The sequence below is a fragment of the Kryptolebias marmoratus genome, linkage group LG24 (assembly GCF_001649575.2).
Source record: "Kryptolebias marmoratus isolate JLee-2015 linkage group LG24, ASM164957v2, whole genome shotgun sequence".
In the NCBI taxonomy this organism is placed as follows: domain Eukaryota; kingdom Metazoa; phylum Chordata; class Actinopteri; order Cyprinodontiformes; family Rivulidae; genus Kryptolebias; species Kryptolebias marmoratus.
Window position 1 is genome coordinate 6,366,736 of NC_051453.1, and position 18,031 is coordinate 6,384,766.

Here is an 18,031-nt window from a genome sequence, read left to right on the forward strand (position 1 = left end):
CACCCCCCCACCCCCCAGTGTTGCTTTATTTGCTCCCTATTCCTCTTTCAGTCTCTCTGTCCTAATCACACCAATAAATATTTGCCTTGCAGTGTGGTGGAAGCGCTTCAGCCCCTCCCTCGAACCCACAAGATGCAGTGACGGAGCATATTCTGTTTGGTGTAATGAAGAGTGGAGGGTTGCAACTACAAAAAAACAAAAAACAGTTAAAGCTGCATTTCTCACATGATGATTTGTCCCTGACAGAAATGAGAAAATCGACAGGCGCCAGGTTGATCAGGGCCGTAGTTTCCCTGCTCACCCAAGGAGCTGATGGCGGAGTGTGAACTGTGTTAACACACACACTCAAAGTATCTGTCTTACTCATGGATATCCAGTTTCCAGTCTCATTCAGTGTTTACAGGCTCGGGCACAGTGGCCTTCTTTGTAACTACAAACATGTGACCCACATCCAAATGACTCCAGTTGTTACGTCCGCGTCCGATCCAAACATGCAGTTTTATTTGTGTAGAGTTCAGTATGCGGCACCAGCATGTTTATGTTTATCACCATCATGTTTTTGCCTGTGTCTGTGCGTTTGTCTGTCCCATTAGCTCATGAATAACCCAACGGCTTGTTTCACTGAGCTGACATCTACGAATGATTAACTTTTGGCGTTAATCCGAGTCGAGATGGCTGCCACAGCAGAGCAATCTTAAACACAAAAACAGCTATAACTCACAGCTATTGACCTCAAATTTGGTGTTGTAGTAGCTGACAGTTATTCACAACACATACTCCGAGCACTAACTCGAGATATTACATGAGATTGTGCGTCATGTCGTTTTCAAGGTTTGACCAAAATGGCCACAACTCTGATTTCTTAACACAAGATGGCCTTAGTCTAAAACTCTGACATGAAAAGCTGTGGACAATATACATGTCTTCGAGGAACACTAAGCCTTTAATCGAGGTGTGTTTTTGGACAAAGGACGGGTGATGTTTAACAAAAAAATTTTAATTATTCTCATATAAAGGTGTGCGTGACCCAAACCTTGAATGCACCGTCTTGCTGTGGTTGTCAAGTTGCATCACAATCCAAAAATATGAACATTAGATCAACCTTTGATTCTAAACTGAGCTCAAGTGTGAATGATTTTTATCATCCGTCTGCACGTTGACCTTGTGACAGACAAGTAAACATACCTGTAACAGGAAAAGGCAGCTCCAGAAAATAAAGAGCAAATGACAAATTACCTTTAAAACTAATTTTTTAGACACCTCAACCTAAAAGCACTTATGCTCAGAGTACTAATAAATGAATTAAGAGGTTACAAGTGTTTAATTTAGCAGCCAAGTCTCTGTATTTCAGTCAGCTCACATTAAATTTAAACTTGTCAAACCATGGTATTAATTCATGATACAAATCTATCACTGCTGCGAAGTCAAATTCTTAAAATAACAGGGTTATATGTTGGTATGGGTATGTGTGCGTATGTGTGTTGGGGAGGGGGGTAAAGGAAGTCTTATTATTCTTAGGAAATATAAATCAAGCGGCCCATGTAAATGTGAGAAACAGGGCGTGCTCAGCAGCTGCACTCTCTGAGCCATAGATGGAGTTCAACACGTCGACCTGCAGCTCGTGTCCGAGCCGCTCGTGGAGCTGAAGGCAGCCGAGTCTCTGCTGAATGAACACAAGCAGGGTATGAAACCAAAACACAATCAACCAGGATGCCGTCCAACTGGCAAGACCACTGCCACACCCCACCCCTCACTATGCCCCATTGTTTGTCTGACATATGCAGTATATTTCCTCAGTGCCTCTGACCCCTCTCTCTGTTTTCTTCTTGTTTTTTTTTTCAGTCCTCACTTTTCCCCCCTCTCTCAGTTCCACAAATACAATCCTTGTGTAAATTATAACTCCCCTGCCACACAGACTTTTATCAGGCTGACGAGGGTGCGGCCGCTATAGGTTTTTCAAGTCTATAGTAGGGACGGGGGGGCCCCTGCTCCTGGCTTAAAGCTCTGCTAGTCAGATAAACAATAAGAAACTAGATAAACTACAAGAAAACTGGGCCAACTGGTAAAGCAGGGTTTACACACCTTGACCAACTCCTCCGCGACAGAAAACCTCACGGCAGGCAGATAAAGATTTCTAATCATATGATTCGTTGAGACGTTTTATAGATCTGCTTGTGGAAGTCAACTCAAAAAGGAGCTTTTTTTTTTTTTTTTTGGTTAGGCGCACAAATGATGACAGACAGAGTTCCCAACGTCAGATAAATTGTCTGATAATTTGCGAGCATGTATGTAGGTCAGCGACAGAATGTCTGCAGATAAATTATAAACAGGCCTTATACTGCAAATAATCAGTAACCAAAGAGCAGCCTTTTTTACGGCCTCGGAGGCAGCAGCAGAGGCAGCGAAGGTGGTAACAGAATGTATGAGTGTTTGTGTTTGGGGGGAGGGTCACTCAACCATTAATGCAAATGGCTGTCAGTCGTGCTGGCACACCAGTGTCACATAACGCACAATAGAGCCTTTGCAACTAAAAACCAAAAACAGAGAAGACCGGGGTATCACCTACATGCTCCCTTACACCTGCCAATCACCTTTTGTTGAGGCTAACAGACACAAACTTGTACACACATGTAGAAAAACAGCCATTAGCCAGGCTCTGTTTCTGCTCTACGTCTGCATGACTTCTTATCTTCCTTTTTTTTTTTTTTTTTAAATGTCTGACCTAAATCCTGTCGCTTTGAAACTAATTTATCTTGCAGATAAAGTAGATAAGTTCTGTCTGGTGTAGAATTAAAGGTGCAAACTATGAAATCAGACGTGAAAAAAGTTTTCCTGAACTGAATAAAACGGTGCAGTTTGGAAAACTACTGGAATAAACTCAATTCTGAAATGCGGGTACGCGCTCAATGTAAACAAAACATTTGCTGAATTTGTCAAAATCCCTGTGGAAGCATGGGTCACCTGACCTACATGAGGCTGGCTGTGGTCTGTCTAGGTAAACAAATATGGGCGTTAAGTTTACTGTTTGACCTATTTTCAGTCACTTCGGCTCTTTCTATACGTAAACATTTGGCCTCAATTTTTTTTAATTTAAAGACACAATCACAATCACTTTTGATATGAAAAAGATTATGTGCAGATTTTGTTTCTTCCTTTATAACTTTATTTTTTATCTGGTCTTCATGATTTTGCAACAAGTAGCTTTAAAGGATTACAATCTGAGATAAGTTTCCGTGAAAAAAAAAAAAAAAAATGAAGATTGCGACTGACTGCAGTTGTTTGGTTTGTGACTGCAAGCAGCTATGGTAATGAACACACCTTAAATAGGATTACAAGCAATTCTGAAACTACAGGGTGATAACTTCTGGGTGTGTTTTATCCTCCAGTCTGCATTTTAGGTTAATGGAAATGTTTAAATAGTTTCTACAGCTGGAAACACGCAGATCAAATCCCCTTTTACCTAACGCAGAGAGGGCAGTTTCACAACAACAATTAATCCAAGTCATTCAGATGATTTCTTTCTCATGAAAGAGATTAGTACAAACTTGTTTTCTTCTTATTGCCTTGCTTGACTGGAATGGGAAAAATGCCGCTGCCTCCTGTGGTTGTGTTTAAGCATGACTAAGTCAGATTAACTCTGATAGATGACAATGAGAAGTGGACCGTCTCCTGTAGCCAGTTTGTGAGAATAACAGGAGGTGAAAAATATCCTGACATGTACACAGTCGGAGTGGGGGGATGGAGGGCAGGGGAGGGGTGGGGGGGGTCACACAAACACATGATCAGTCATATTCAAACACTGCATTGTTCGAGGCCAAAGCCCCTTTACGACTGTCATTAATGTACAAACACAACGAAACAGACAGGATCTGCTCAGTGTCCTCACAATAACATTAAAATATACAAAGTTTTAGCCCCGAAGGATAATGCTGCTTCTTAGTTCTTCTTAAATACACGAGTTTCATGTACGTGAATATAAATGTGTCGGTTCTTTATCTTTACTATTCCCAGCTGACTCAACAACCCTCTTCACCCAAACTGGTATGAAGAGTCGTCTCATTATCACCCACCGCTGTTTCAGCCCGCCTCTGCACGTGCTTGGAGTCAACCCTATTAAAGATGGCTGCCACAGCTGACTTCTGAGCGTGACATAACATTATTTTTAAGGCTTGACCAAAACAGCTACAGCTCTGTCATTTATCAACATAACATCACGTTAGTTTAAAACTCTGGCATCGAAGGCGGCGGGTGATGTGCATTCCTACAAGATCTGCCAAGCCTTGAAATTTCCTTTTTTTTTCCCCAAATTGTATGTTTGTAAAACTCTATATTTCATTCTAATTAGGTTGAACATGAAGCAGACAAACTTTAATAGAACAGGACACAATGGAGTTGTATGCTTTGCCTAATTATAACCATAAAAAGGTGACTAAGAAAATCCTGAGCTGTCATATAAACAATATAGTAGCCACGGGCGACGTGTGAATCATTTTGGTTTGGTTTGACGCCACATGTTGGCACATTCCAACATGTGGTTTGATTTAATAGCTTTTGAACTTCCACCACCTTCATTGGTTTCCTCTTCCAACGTTCTTATCATATTTTTTTTTTACTTTGGTGCAAATGTGACTCCCTCAGATAAAGAGACTTGGGCTGGAGTCTGCCACAGCGGTGCTGTTCGTGTTGACAGAGCTGCTGGCTCCTCATCCTCGGTCGAGTCGATGCGTTTGAATTCACGATTTCAGGCAGTCAGTCAGGATTATGATGCCTTTGATCCTACCTGTCAATAAAGCGATGTTCAGCGTGTGACAGCTCTGTTGTTGGTGTTAATTGTGCGCTCGTGGGGGGGAGGGTGACGGGTCAGGACCGACAAAGATGGATTCGGTAAAAATGCGCGTTTATAGAGACTTGTCATGCATATTTATCTGTTTCACGTACATGCAGGGAACTCCGTATCAGACTTTAGTGTTTTATTACTTTATTTAGCAGATATCTAAGTTTAATAAGCATCTGTTTTCTTAATTGACTAACCTAAATATTTTTAATTTGCGTGTCTTTTTTGTTGTTTTTAGTTGCTGCAGACAGCTCAGTTTGAACTCTAAAAAGTTCTGATATTAACAGTAAAAACAGCGACATTTTTTATTTACATTATTCTCGTTCAAAAAAAGAAAAGAAAAGAAAACAACAACATCCTCACATCTTTTGATAATGACATCCTGCTCACAGCAAACAAAGTTGTCACAGATCTGCTTAGTTTGATTAGCGGGTGATGAATGGGGAAACGCGTACCAAAAACAAATAACAGGGAAGAACGAATGAAAACATTTTGGGAATTTGATTCCTTTTCATGCATTTGACAAACAGAACAAAAGTAAATAAGATTGTCATATTCATTACTACTTTGTCAGGTAGATCAGTCTGTCAGCAGTTATTTATTTTCGTCCGCCTTAGGCTTTCAACAGCAGGCGATAAAACATCAATGACGTGTGAACACACCACTATATTTTCTGATCACTGATGACATGCTTCCTTTATGATGTGTGATGCTGTAAGTGAGACCTCTGTTTGTTAACTGGGACTGAGGAACACCAGATAAAAGTATTCTCCGTTGACATGATTAAAAAGGCCAGAATGAGATCTGTTTGATGATTACTTGAGCTTTATTCCTGTCCGCTGCTGCTGTTTGGGTACAAACCAGAAATAGCAGCAAGTTCTCCCAAATCCCTCAGAGTCTGATGCATGTTGTAACCACACGGCTAATGAGTAGTATCAGGATGATGGATACCCAAACTGGGCGAGGCAAAGCTGCACAGACAGAAAAGGAGGGGACGAGGGTGTAGCAGCAGTTTAAGATCATAAAGAGACTTGCGATACCACACACGGTTTTCTGATGAAAGAGATTTGTTTCATTTAGGTAAAGATTTAAGTAAAGATTCTTTATGAAAGACACTGATCCTGTGGACCAACCTTCCTCTAAAAGGACCGAACTGTCTGACCTCAATAATCATCTAATGAGACTCTGTGAAAGCTGAAAGTATTTATTCAACGCCACAGCAGATGTCCTGATAGTGAATGTCTGAATGCAGACAGATGGAGACAGAGATAGCAGTGTCACTGAAGCTTCACGAGAAGGTTTGTAATGGTGCACAAACACGAGTCGGAGGGCTGATCTTCCCTGGGAGGACTAAAAATGGGCATTCTGCTATATACGCTGCCGCTCCTCAGTATGGATCGCTTTACTGGGGAAGGAAGAGGNGGGGGGGGGACTCAAGGTTGGGTGTATGTGCTGCCAGTCAGAGTGATGGATAGACGAGGCAACGGCTTTAATGGTTCACAACGCTGACCTTAAAAACATATCGGGCCCACCCAGCTCCACGCCGTCCATGTGGCTCATCAAAGAGCGACACGTTGTGCGTCCACGTGGCCAAACCCGCCTCAGGCAACATGTGGACGAGCCGAAATCTGACCCAAAGCAACTTCTGGGCTTTCTCTATACATGGAGCTGCAGCCTGTCTTCCTGTTTAAACATTTACACAACCGGGTTTAGTAAGAATTTGAAATGTACACATTACATACACGTTTGGAAGCCAGCATGTCTGCAATGATAATGATAATAATAACTGTCTGCATCTGTGTTCTTTTTAACATATTAGGCCTTCTTTTGTGCAGTTAAAGGCCTAGCATTGATTGAAGGAATGCATATCGCTCGCTGACTTTCATGCCAGAGTTTTAAACTGAGAGCATCTTATGCTGAGAAGAGGAGTAAAAGAAAGCTGTTTTGGTCAAACCTTGTAAAAACGACGTCATGCATGATCTCAGAGTACGTGTTGTGAACGACTCGCAGCTACTATTACACCAAATCTCAGGTCAGTACCTGTAAAATTACCCGAGTTACTGTCATTTTTGTGTTGGCTAATGTTGATTGACTGTGACAGCCATCTTGTAGACGTTCATTCATTGATTATTTACTGTGAGTTTCATTTGATATTCATGAGATATTTTGCAAAAGCTGTAGACAAACACACGGATGAAAAACAGCATCGCCTTTCGCAGAGGGAGATAAACATTCAGGTAACATCGACACACATAAGCCTAAAATGAGTAAATCTACAAGCACTGAAATCATTATTAATCTTATTAGGAACTACCACAGCCTTCCTGATTTGACGTATCGACATATCTACAGGGTAAAGGTTTTATGACCAGTTCTTTCTGGTGACTATTAGTATCTGTAGCACTTTTCAGAGCCGAACAGCCCAGACTTCCTGCTACGATCAGGCAATCATAAAAGGTCGACTTTTGTCAAACTAACAAGACGGTGCAGCTCGAGTAAAGTCACCAGGGCCAAATGTGACAATTATGGATAAGAAGTCTAACAGAAGCTTTTATGACACAAAAAGAGGAGCTCTGCTATTGACTGCACAGACTTTCACAGACGCATTTCAAAACTCGCAAATCTATTTTCCGGTTTTACTTCACACCGGGACAAAGAGCAACTCAGACCTTGAAGATGTGCTGCTAAGTACCTTTATCTACGTTTGACCTATTTCCTAATTGATTGCCTAGAGAATGGCGGCTTTCGGCACTCGCTACCTTTTCAGAAGAATATGAAGGGAAAAGCACATTAAGCAGAGCTTTTGTTCAAATAAATGCCCACCGCTGGGTCTTTGTACGCAGAGATGTCGCTTAAGGTTTTGTTTTATTGACAACTTGAGCCATTTGGTGCTCATCTATATCTGCATTTTCACAAAGACAGGCTGCATTTAAAAGTTTCCTATATGGGGACAAAAGGGAGGGAAAAAAGATAAAGCAGCAACCTTTTATTTCTAATAGAAAGACAGAAGACGACATAATAAGATTCACACACAATGGTGCTCAAGTTGGTGAAGAATGTGAGGCATTTATGAGCCTCTGGACAGTTTACTAAAATAATTTCTTCTTTTTTCTGAAAGCCTGAGGTCAGGAGGGAGCTTAAAGAGTAACCTTACAAGCTGTTAGGGGAAAAATAAAAAGTAATACTGCCTAACAAAGTGCAGCAGTCAAAGGAAAACGACAGGATGAAAGAGCTAACTCCAGCCTTTACACAATCTTTGTTTACATTCCTTCTCCAGCCCCCCTCTCCTGGTCTGCATTGAGCGCCTGCCAATTTCCAGAATCCCCATGGCTGTACGGTTTCTGACATCAGCTCCATGCAGCACGCCGGGGCTTGGACACGTTTCAAATGCTCCGCGGTGCTTCACAGTCAAAATGAGCATTTACTACACGCTCTACTTGGCCACGGTTCAAAGCCCAGTGCCAACCGACAGACTTCTTTCTTGTTGCCTGTCACACCTACCCCTTTCCTCTCCCTTCTGACGCTTCTTTTTCCTCTTCACAACAGGAAGACTTTCAGAGGTTTTCCCCCGTGTTGTTAAGGTTGTTTGTTATGATGACATAGACATGGCCCATAAAGCCAGTGTTTTCATTTTGTTAAACAGAGATTTCTGCACACACACACACACACACACAAAGGTCTCTCCAGACTCAAGATAACAAACCAAGTAAAAAACTCCCCCGTGCTTCCTACTGCAGACCCCGCAGAAACGACTCACAAAATGAGTCTGCGGGGACGTGGACTCTGCACTTAACTGAGCAGCTACAAATGATGTGCCTCATAAAGCTTTAAATACTGTGCTGTCTCGGTGTTATCGAGCAAAACCCAAGAAAAATCACTCATTAAGATCAAATAATTAGGAAGGACTTTTAGCCTTTGATTAATGTGAAGCAAGTTCCATTTTTGCAGGGTTTTATTTTTACGAACAAACCTGCTGACAGTAATAGTTTTTGGAGAACCTGAAAACTGCAATGCCAGGTCACCAAAACTGGAGAGAAAGTGCTGAGGAATAACCAACTCTGTATTTAAATATTCCCGGCATTCCTGCTTTATCTGTTGCTTAACTGACCATCAAATCACAAGATAATTAAAGGCCTCGCATTCCTTAAATGAATGCATATTGCCTCCAGCTTTCAATGCCAGAGTTTTAGACTCTAAGATCATCTTATGTAAAGAACGGATGAAGATGAAGCCGTTTTGGTAAAACCTTGAAAATAACATTGTGCACAATTTCATGCAATATCACAAGATGTCCCGTTCAGAGTACGTGTTGTAAATTAACTTTAAGCTACTACCACAACAAACTTCAGCTCAGTATCTGTAGTTGACTGAGTTGTAGCCAATTTTGTGTTGGCTAATGTTGATTAGCTGCGGTGGCCATGGGTTGACTCCACAATCACTTGTTGAAGAACATCCACTGATAATTTCCTGAACATTTAATTAAAATCTGTTCAGTGGTTCGGGACATATTTTGCTAACAGACAGAAGAACATGTGTTGGGGGTCAGTTTTGGCTACTGCTGCGCCAAATTTTAGCTCAATGTCTGTAAAATTGTCTGAGTTTCAGCCATTTGAGTCGTTTTAAAGTTCAGTTGTCAAAAACACTGTCATCCAGCTTCACCTTTTGGTGATACAATACAACTTTATTTTATTAAGCACTTTTAAAAAGAGGTAAAACACACCGAATTCCAAAACTATAAAACCGAATAAAATACAATAAAAGCAATAAAACAATTAAAACCATAAGACAATAAAACAATAAACGCCTGAGACTGAGTTAAAAGCCAAAGAGAAAGAATGTGTTTTAGGAGATGATTTATAAACAGGAAGTGAGCCAGCAGATCGTCACAGTTTGGGGACTGAAAACGCTCGGCCACCGTTTTGATCGGGACCGCCAGGCGATTAAAAATAGTCCCTTCAATGCCAAGATAAAGTTTCTACAAAACGAAACGTAAACGGTCCGACATACTCGTTTTGTGTGCTCCAACATGGATCAAAAAGCTTCCGTGCAGCGGAATAAAAACTCGCCGTGCACTTATCGGCCAGCTGTATCAGCGGAAACCTGATGGGCAATCCCAATAAGTGTCGCTCCCAATTGGCTCTTATTCCAGCTACGCTTCCTGTAGTCCCTAACAGCCCCCTCCCCCCGGCTCCTGATGTGTGTGTGTGTGTGTGTCCGAGCAATTTAATGTTTAATGCCAACCCCCTCCCTCCATTTGAACTGATCATGGTGAGTGCCATGAATTTTTAAAGACATCCCTACTTTACTGTCCATCTGGGCTCCATCTGTCCAGCTGCTGTGTTTAAAACAGACAGAGACACGGGAGAGGAGACTTCAAAGGCTGCGAGGCCTCTGGATAATTTCTGTCCTGAAGAAGATATGGTTTATAAAAAGGAGAAGGGGGGGGGGCAAGGTTACAACACTCAAACTGGATGCAGCAAATGGTTTGAGATGAACAATAATGTGGATGTTAACAAGAGTGAAATGTAAACAAGCGAAAGGAAGCTCAGCAAACAATCAGGGCTTGAAAAAACTAAAAGGAAACGCTCCGTCCTGCATCTGAGGGGTTTATTGTATGTTACCTGCTGTAGGTCGCTCTTTTAACGGCCTCGGTTTGGAGAAACAGCTGTTTGTTTTGACAAGATAACGGCTAATCCAAGCAGAGCAGATTTCACAGCGATTCATACAATTACTAATTTATAAACCTTTACGTCGCCTTGTTTTTAGCATTATACAGTTATTTGATAGCATAATTAGCAGCAGCAGCAGCAGCTACTGTAGCACTTCCTGGAATAATATCATTATATTTCAGCAGGAGTGGCCAAGGAAAGCAAAAATGAAGGCCTCTAACGAAGCCTTTGAATGAGCAGTTATGAAATTTAGATGATTAGTGTTGTTCTAAGATGGCAGCAGTCCACTTTGGTCTTGGACTCAGACAGACAAGCCATTAATTTATCAATCTGGTCAGAAATAAACTCCAGATTACGGTTGTTCAAAAAGCTATCTACAAGAGGGAAAATATTACCTTTTTACAGAACCCTGGTTTAAAAGCTGTGAACTGTCCCTTTGAAACATTATGATCCAAAGTTCATATCAAGATGGAAACAAATTGGTACATTACGAATATTTTTTATTACAGTGTTTGTTTCTTACCTGATTATTATGTGCATTTATAGCCTGAATATAGTCATATTTACACAACAAATATGAAGTTGGTCATTTCTATTTTAAAGACACAAACTCTGACAGCTCCTGAAGCAGTTTTAAACACAACTTTACATGAACTGGAGACAATTTACATATTAAACCATAAAAAAAAGTTGCATCGAGAGGCTTTAAAAAGTGTCTTTTTCTTCTCTTCTGTCCGCCTGTAGTTTTGTTGCTGCTCAAAACATAAAAGCACTTTCCGAAACCAACCCAACTTGTTGGACACCATTTATGAGAAATAAAACTAGGAAGGTAGCCTTTTTAACTCTCGCAGCCCATTGGTTGTTTGACTGAAATATAAAGTAAACTTTCCCAGCGTATTGCTGGTGGAGCTGACGGTTAAAAACATATAGGCTATAAGTTCCTGCAGTTTAACAGCAGCTTCTGTTTTTTTAAGGAAGTGAAATTTTAAAAAACACTGATGTTTGCGTCTTGTGGACACATATATGAAGGGCAGTCAAATATCCAGGCGGGCTGCACTGATATTATGCTGATATCACTGAAATAACGCCACCAGATGCACAAATCAGTTTCATTTCGTATCAGTATAAATCCTTGTCCTTTATTTATTTCTGCTGCTCTCTGCCACGGACAGATACGACGCCGCTGCTGGCAAACGGCCCTGAATATTTTGATTAATTGACTTAAAACCACAGTGTAATCAGACATCAACCAGACTGCACCTCTTGGTCTAATTTAGTCTGACATTTCAGCCGAGAGTGGAGGTAGGTGGCGCGGGGGTTGCTGATATTTCTTAACCACAAAGAGCCCGGGGCAGACCTCAACCAAAAGCTTGTTCCTTCACCAACAACGTGCACGTATTTTACGCTGGATCCATTTTGTTGGACGTTCTTTAGGGGGACAGTCGTGGCTGTCGGCGCGCGGCCCTGCACACGCCGCAGCCTTAACGCGGGGAGTGGAGGGGACAGTTTTACAGTTTGGGATGAGCTCTAACTGCTCCACGCTGATAGAGGCACGCAAAGATTCTGCTGAGGATCTGAGGTTCCTAGTGGCCACATTATCACCCTCCATCAGGGACATTCCTCCAGCCTCCACCCACCTGCCCAAAATAAACCGTGCCGTTTTAACCCCTTCCTCCCCGCCTCTCGTGAAACTCAACAAGCGCCTTACAGAACATGTGAAAGTCACAGAGTTTAAAATTCTGAACGATTTTTCTGTCTTTGTAACGACAGGTTGGAACGATTGAAAACTGGGATCATTACAGATAAAAGCACATATAGTGAGCGTACGCAGATAAGGGTCTTGTCTACCAATAAAAACAAAGAAAACTCCTGCTTACATGTGAAAAAAAAGGGAATAAAAGAGACCAAAATAAAAAGTCAACATATTCAGCTTGTGTCCAAAACACTGCAGCCGATGCAGGCAAACAGCCGCACCTTGAAACAACGCGAGGAGCTTTCTGTTGACGCTCGCCTTCGGGCTCCGGTGAGGCGATGAAATCTGATCATTAAAATCCAGTTTGAGAAACTGATCTGTGAACGTCAGCGGCGGCGGGGGAGGAAGAAACACGTTCAGCTCCAGAATCTGGTCAAAATGTTGTCTGAGGTTTAAGGTTGTCAGGAAGGCGATTTTCTTTTTGCTCCATTCCACAATATCATCAAAATCTGTTTTTTTCTGTTAATTATATTAAAAATAAAACATTACTTCAAGGAAAAGTTGGGAAATTTATAACAAAAACAAAAATGCTCTGCCATCAATGAAACAGAGTCGAGGACTGAGAAAAGGATTTGTCTTTGCAAAATGTAAACAAACCTTTAATTTAACAGAATAAGAAAGTTAGGGTTATTTGAAATGATTTCAAAGCAGCAGATTTATTGGAGAGGGGGTCATGAGTGGGTATAAAAGAAGCATCCGCTAAAAGATAAGGCCCTTTAGGTAGAGATGGGTCATGGATCACAACTTTGAAAACCAGATTATATTAACTGCAAACAACTAACTTCGAACATTTTTCCACATCTACTCTCAGGATTCTGGAAAATTTCAGCGCTCAAAGGTCAAGATTAAAAACCACCGTTGGAGAAGTCTGATCTGTAGGTTTTCAAGCAGAACTATGAGACAAAAATGGATTTGGAGCTCCACAGAAAACTACTGTAAAGCAAACAAATGAATAAATAAAAAAACTTAGTTTTACACAAGGAGGGAACCAGAAATATTTGCAAAGTTTTGGGAAATATGAGAAAGACCAAAAGCCAGAGTTTGTGTTTTTATTTTCTAAAAAAAAAAAAAAGAAGAAGAAAAGAAATAAATAAAAGAAAGCTGGTCAGTAAAAACACGGAAAACCATTTGAATGTTTCGTATTTAAACTATTGTTACAACTTCTCATTATTTCTGCAATTTGGTTTTGTGTAAAAAGGTGTGTTTGCCGTTTCCCGTATTAACCATTTGAATGTTTCTGATACTTAAGTTAAGTATCAGAAACTCGTACTGCTTCCTGCTGGTGAATGTGAAGCACTATCAGGTGTCGAAGCGATGCATAAATTTTATTGTGTTGTGTAAAGTTAATATAGTGGCTGGTTTCTCTCCCCACAAAGCTAACATGAGCCTGATCACTGGTTACCGGGTTAGATTCTCGGCGTCCGCATCAAAAAACTGTTTTTATCAGGATTCACGGACAGGGTTTAGGAATTAAACGCTGCTCGTGACGCAAAAAAGAAAACTAAAAATGTGGATTTAACTTTCACAGCCCTCAAATAACACAAAGGTGCCGCAAAATTCAGGTCTAGAAGCAAAAAACGGAAGCAAAATAAAAATACCAGTAGACTATAATAAGGCAGAAATCAGCTATTTTGATGCGTAGGGTTAGAATTATCAGGAGGCAGCCAGTCTTCATCGCAGCTGTAATTACAACTAATTGCTATAATCATCCAAAGGCAGAATTAGTCCTTTGTAAGTGAATAATTTGTGCAAATCTAAAATCCCAGATTCTGTACATTCAAAGCTAGCGTGATGAAGTCTCTTGTCGTAATGTGAGCGAGTTTAGTTTTAAACCCTTCCTTTGTCTCCATAATTAGTCTAATGCTGAGGTGTGGCAGGGGATTTAATCAGACGACATTGTTTCTATAGCAAAGATACTTGGTGTCCTCAGTCTGGAGCTGACAGCCGCATTAAACCCGTCTGATCGGTTGCTGTCATGATAAAAATGTCCCGTATGCCTACCTGACACATGTAAACAAACTCCCACTCTCCAGTCCAGGCATTCACACAAACATTTACAGAGGGAGGGGTGCACTATTTAAAGCAGCAGAGTGTAGGTTTTAGAGGAGTTATATTCCATACGCTCTGTAATTACAAGAAACGGGCCCTAAATTACAGAATCTTTATTTAGATTTGATAATGAAGCGCAAACAGGCGGCGTGCAATGTGGCAAACATAATTTACCCCCAAAAAAGGCAACAAAAATAAAAGCTTTTTTTTTTAAATGGCAGAGAGTTTCTGTTTGGATAAAAAGATCAGCAGGTTTCTTTTTCTGTCAAACATGGTTATGGTTGGAAGTTTTGCAACAATGGCTGCTTCTCTGATGAAATAAGCGGCTGAATAAAATGGCGGTTCGGAGTCTCACACACGCTCAAAGTGAAACGAGTTTCAGTTTTCTCGAGCAGGAGCACACCTGTAATATCAGTGATTAGAGCTCGACGACTCGATTTAAATTTGATTTAGATTATACAAGAAAGTATTTCTTCGCATGACTATGAGGTAAAAACTGCTTTGCTAAAGAAATGTGGAGAAAATTAGTTTCTAACTGAGCAAAAGAATTGATTTTCTTTGGAGCAAATTAGGAAATTTGTGTGTTTGTAATGTTAACAAAATATCTGACGAACCACTGAACTGATTTTTTTTACTGAAGCTAAGATAAAACTTGCTGTGGTAGTAGCTGAGAGTCACTCACAACACATTTCAAGCTCTAACAGATCAGTAATTATCACAGACTGCATAGTGTTTTTTTCAAGGTTTGACCAAAACGACTATAACTCTGTTATTTCCCAACATAAAACGATTTTAACTTAAAACTCTGTCGTGAAAGGCCTTTAATTTCTTCCTCTTTTAACTGCGAGCTGTCTTCCATCTGAACGTAGCTGCTGACAGTCGAAGCCTCTTCGTGTAAACAGCTTGTTTAATTCCACTAGGGCCTCCCTCATAATATCCAGCCCACCGGCATGTTTACAGTCAACTCCAGCATGTTAGAGCTGTTAAAACACTCCCCGACCCACCCTTCCCCCTCCACGTTCCCCTCAGCCTCTTCCTCACCTCCCAGTCCAACTCGGCACAGCAAACCGACCTGTTTAAACCAGAACCTTTTTAGCACCGGGACCCTGATACATTGTCAGGCGGCGAAGGCAACCTGAAAAGTGTCAGCTTACGTTTGATCAACATTTGACTGCTGGCAGCAGTTAATTTCTCACCCCGGTCAGATTACATCACGTGCCGCTGAGAAAAAGCCACGCAGGTTTAACGTGAGGCGAGCGAAGCCCAGATGTGGCCGAACTGGTCAGCAGCAGTTCTGATTTAGTGGGCCAGAGCGGAGGACTTTCAGGAATTGTCAGCTAATGTCCATTAATTAGGCTGAAAAGCCAATCAGAGTGATCTCGCTCGCAGGCAGACTCGGTGCTGATCCAACATGTTGAATCAACTGAAAAAAATGTTGACGGGCCGTGCAGAGGCAACGGTGCATGACAAACAGAAAAGGCAAGAGAAACAGGCGTTAACAGACACTCCGGACAGTCCTGACTCAGACTGCAGGAGCTGGAAGAAGTAAAAGAGCAACGCTTTTCTTGAGAAATTCTGCTAGTGTAGATTTGACAAAGCTTTATCTGTTTAAAATATCTATCTGGGTGATTTTTAAGCAGTAAAACTCATTAAATGTCACGCAGCAGAGGAGCAGGAAGCATGCACCGTGGTCCCACCTGTCTGAACTGCTCCTCATAGGTCCATTCTCCGTGGTCCTGCCCCCCCAGGTGGCTTTGGGGGGCATGGGCGGGCAGGATGGCGATGCGGGGCTCCTGCTCCACGTTGGGGCGGCCCTTCAACATTTGCGGATGGGGGTGTAGCTGGCGGTGGGGCAGCAGAAGGATGCCCTTCCCAGGAGCCACGGCGTCGTGACCCGTCGGCAGACCTTCCTCCGCCAGGTCATCGTCATAGTCTTCGTCCATCTCACTTTCAAAGTCCCCCTCGTCCCATTTCTGTTTGCTGCTTGAGTGTGGGTTACAAACACAGCATCGTTGGAAAGACAAAATTTAAGAACATGTTGAAAAACTTAACCCCACAACACTGTACTTACATTTGTTCTTCCTCATCTGAGCCCATCATGTCCTTGTACTGGTCCTCCCCCTCATCGTTGTCGTCTTCGCGCTCCTCCTCGCCGCCGCTGCTGCGCTTTGACATGGGGCTGTCCGAGACCCTCTGCAGTCCGGCTGCGGCCGCTCGCATGGCTGCCAGAGCCGCTATCTGGGCCTGCTCTCCCTCCGGGGCCGGGCTCTCCATCGGGTCATCCCTGCTGCGGACCTGAGCGTGCTGGGCGATGGCCTGCTGCTGTAGCTGCTGCTCCATCAGGAGCTTGGCCCTCTGCTGCCTGTGCAGGTTCTCCATGACGGCCTGCAGCTTCATCTCCGGGGAAAGCGGCACTGCGCTCAGCAGCCTTCCTTCCCCTCCTTCCCCCACCGAAGGAGAACCAGCTGGGTTCTGATCAGGGGATGACGATCAAACCTTTTACCAGGGAAGAACAACTACAAACTGCGCCTTTGATGGAGCAATGTTTGGTGGTTTGGGTTACGTGGAAAAGTTTGAGGAGAAGTGGGGGGAGGCAAGACAGCTGAGGAGCTTTGAGACATGCAGTCGAAGGTCAGATGTAGCTCTGGAGACTAAAATCTTGCACTTGTTTCAACGTTTTTCTGTGGAGTTGAGGGGGAAACCAAAGCTGGAGGCAAAGCTGAGTCATTCAGTATTCAGTGAGGCACAAGCAGGAGCGGTGAAGGTGGGAGTAGAGAACTTCGCTGACAGACTACAAAGACCTAAAGGAGACAAAGAATAGCACAGTGTCAGACTGCTGCTCCTCTCCCATTTACATCAGCAACCTGAGCTTAAAGGCGACGGGGCTTTATGTTGTAGTAGTGAAATTTCTTATTATTATTATTATTATTTATTTTTTGGCTGACAGCAAAGTGGAACTTTTACCGTCACGTTAAACTACAACACCATGAAAGTGCAGGACAGTGTTGACTGAGTTGCATCAGTCCAAATAAACGGACATATTGGACAATTTAAAGCCCAGTCTGCAGAAGACAGCTGGAGGGATGGGTTCATAGCTATTCCCATTTCTCACGGTTTTTAAATGTCTACTTCATGTGTATTTCAGTTTTTTTCTTGAAATGGTCCGTGTGGATGCAAGGCTGAAACTATATATATATAAAAAACTTGTATCGTGTGAGCACGGGGCAACTCTTCCTTACCCGTACCCTTTAAATACTCTGGGTATGATTTTAAACTTTTATTTCTTATTTCAGTTTAGCAACAACTACAGCTATGACTGCAGAGATGCCCCATCGACTCAAATCACAAGTTAAGAAAATGTGGCCGAGAAGAACATGCTCAATTTCACTCACAAAAATGCAAATTTCAATCTGAAATCCCTGTGACATTCATACACTCGCACACGGTCAGAGATAATATCTGCGGAACAGCGTGTGCAGGATTACTCACACATGAAACAGATCTGACGAACTGCTGCACTCACACAGGGCAAGATGTTTAAAAGTTAAGAAGAGAAAGTGAAATCACAGGAAGAAACAACAATTTCTTCACCTGTTTTGGCATGAAATCAAGATAAATTTTAGCTCACCAGCACAAGAGAGTGATATCAGATGACATTGTGTCAAGTTAACTAAAATTCTGAGGCGTTACTCGGCTCCTGCTTGCTGCATTTCTACCCCCCCCCCC

At 42.2% G+C, this 18,031-nt stretch overlaps 1 protein-coding gene across 7 annotated transcripts in view; it reads right to left on the reverse strand.

The window, feature by feature from the left end:
- arid3a (AT rich interactive domain 3A (BRIGHT-like)) overlaps window positions 1–18,031 on the reverse strand; it is a 50,479-nt gene that overhangs the window by 16,085 nt on the left and 16,363 nt on the right. For 6 of the 7 annotated variants that reach the window (XM_017413480.3, XM_017413481.3, XM_017413485.3 and 3 more), the window contains 2 exons: window positions 16,377–17,106; window positions 16,003–16,288 (listed from right to left, as the gene is read on the reverse strand). In XM_017413480.3, the coding sequence (XP_017268969.1) occupies window positions 16,003–16,288; window positions 16,377–16,702 (612 nt within the window). In that variant the 5' untranslated portion in view covers window positions 16,703–17,106. The remainder of the gene's footprint in view (window positions 1–16,002; window positions 16,289–16,376; window positions 17,107–18,031) is intronic. The other variant, XM_017413484.3, reaches the window with a different exon arrangement.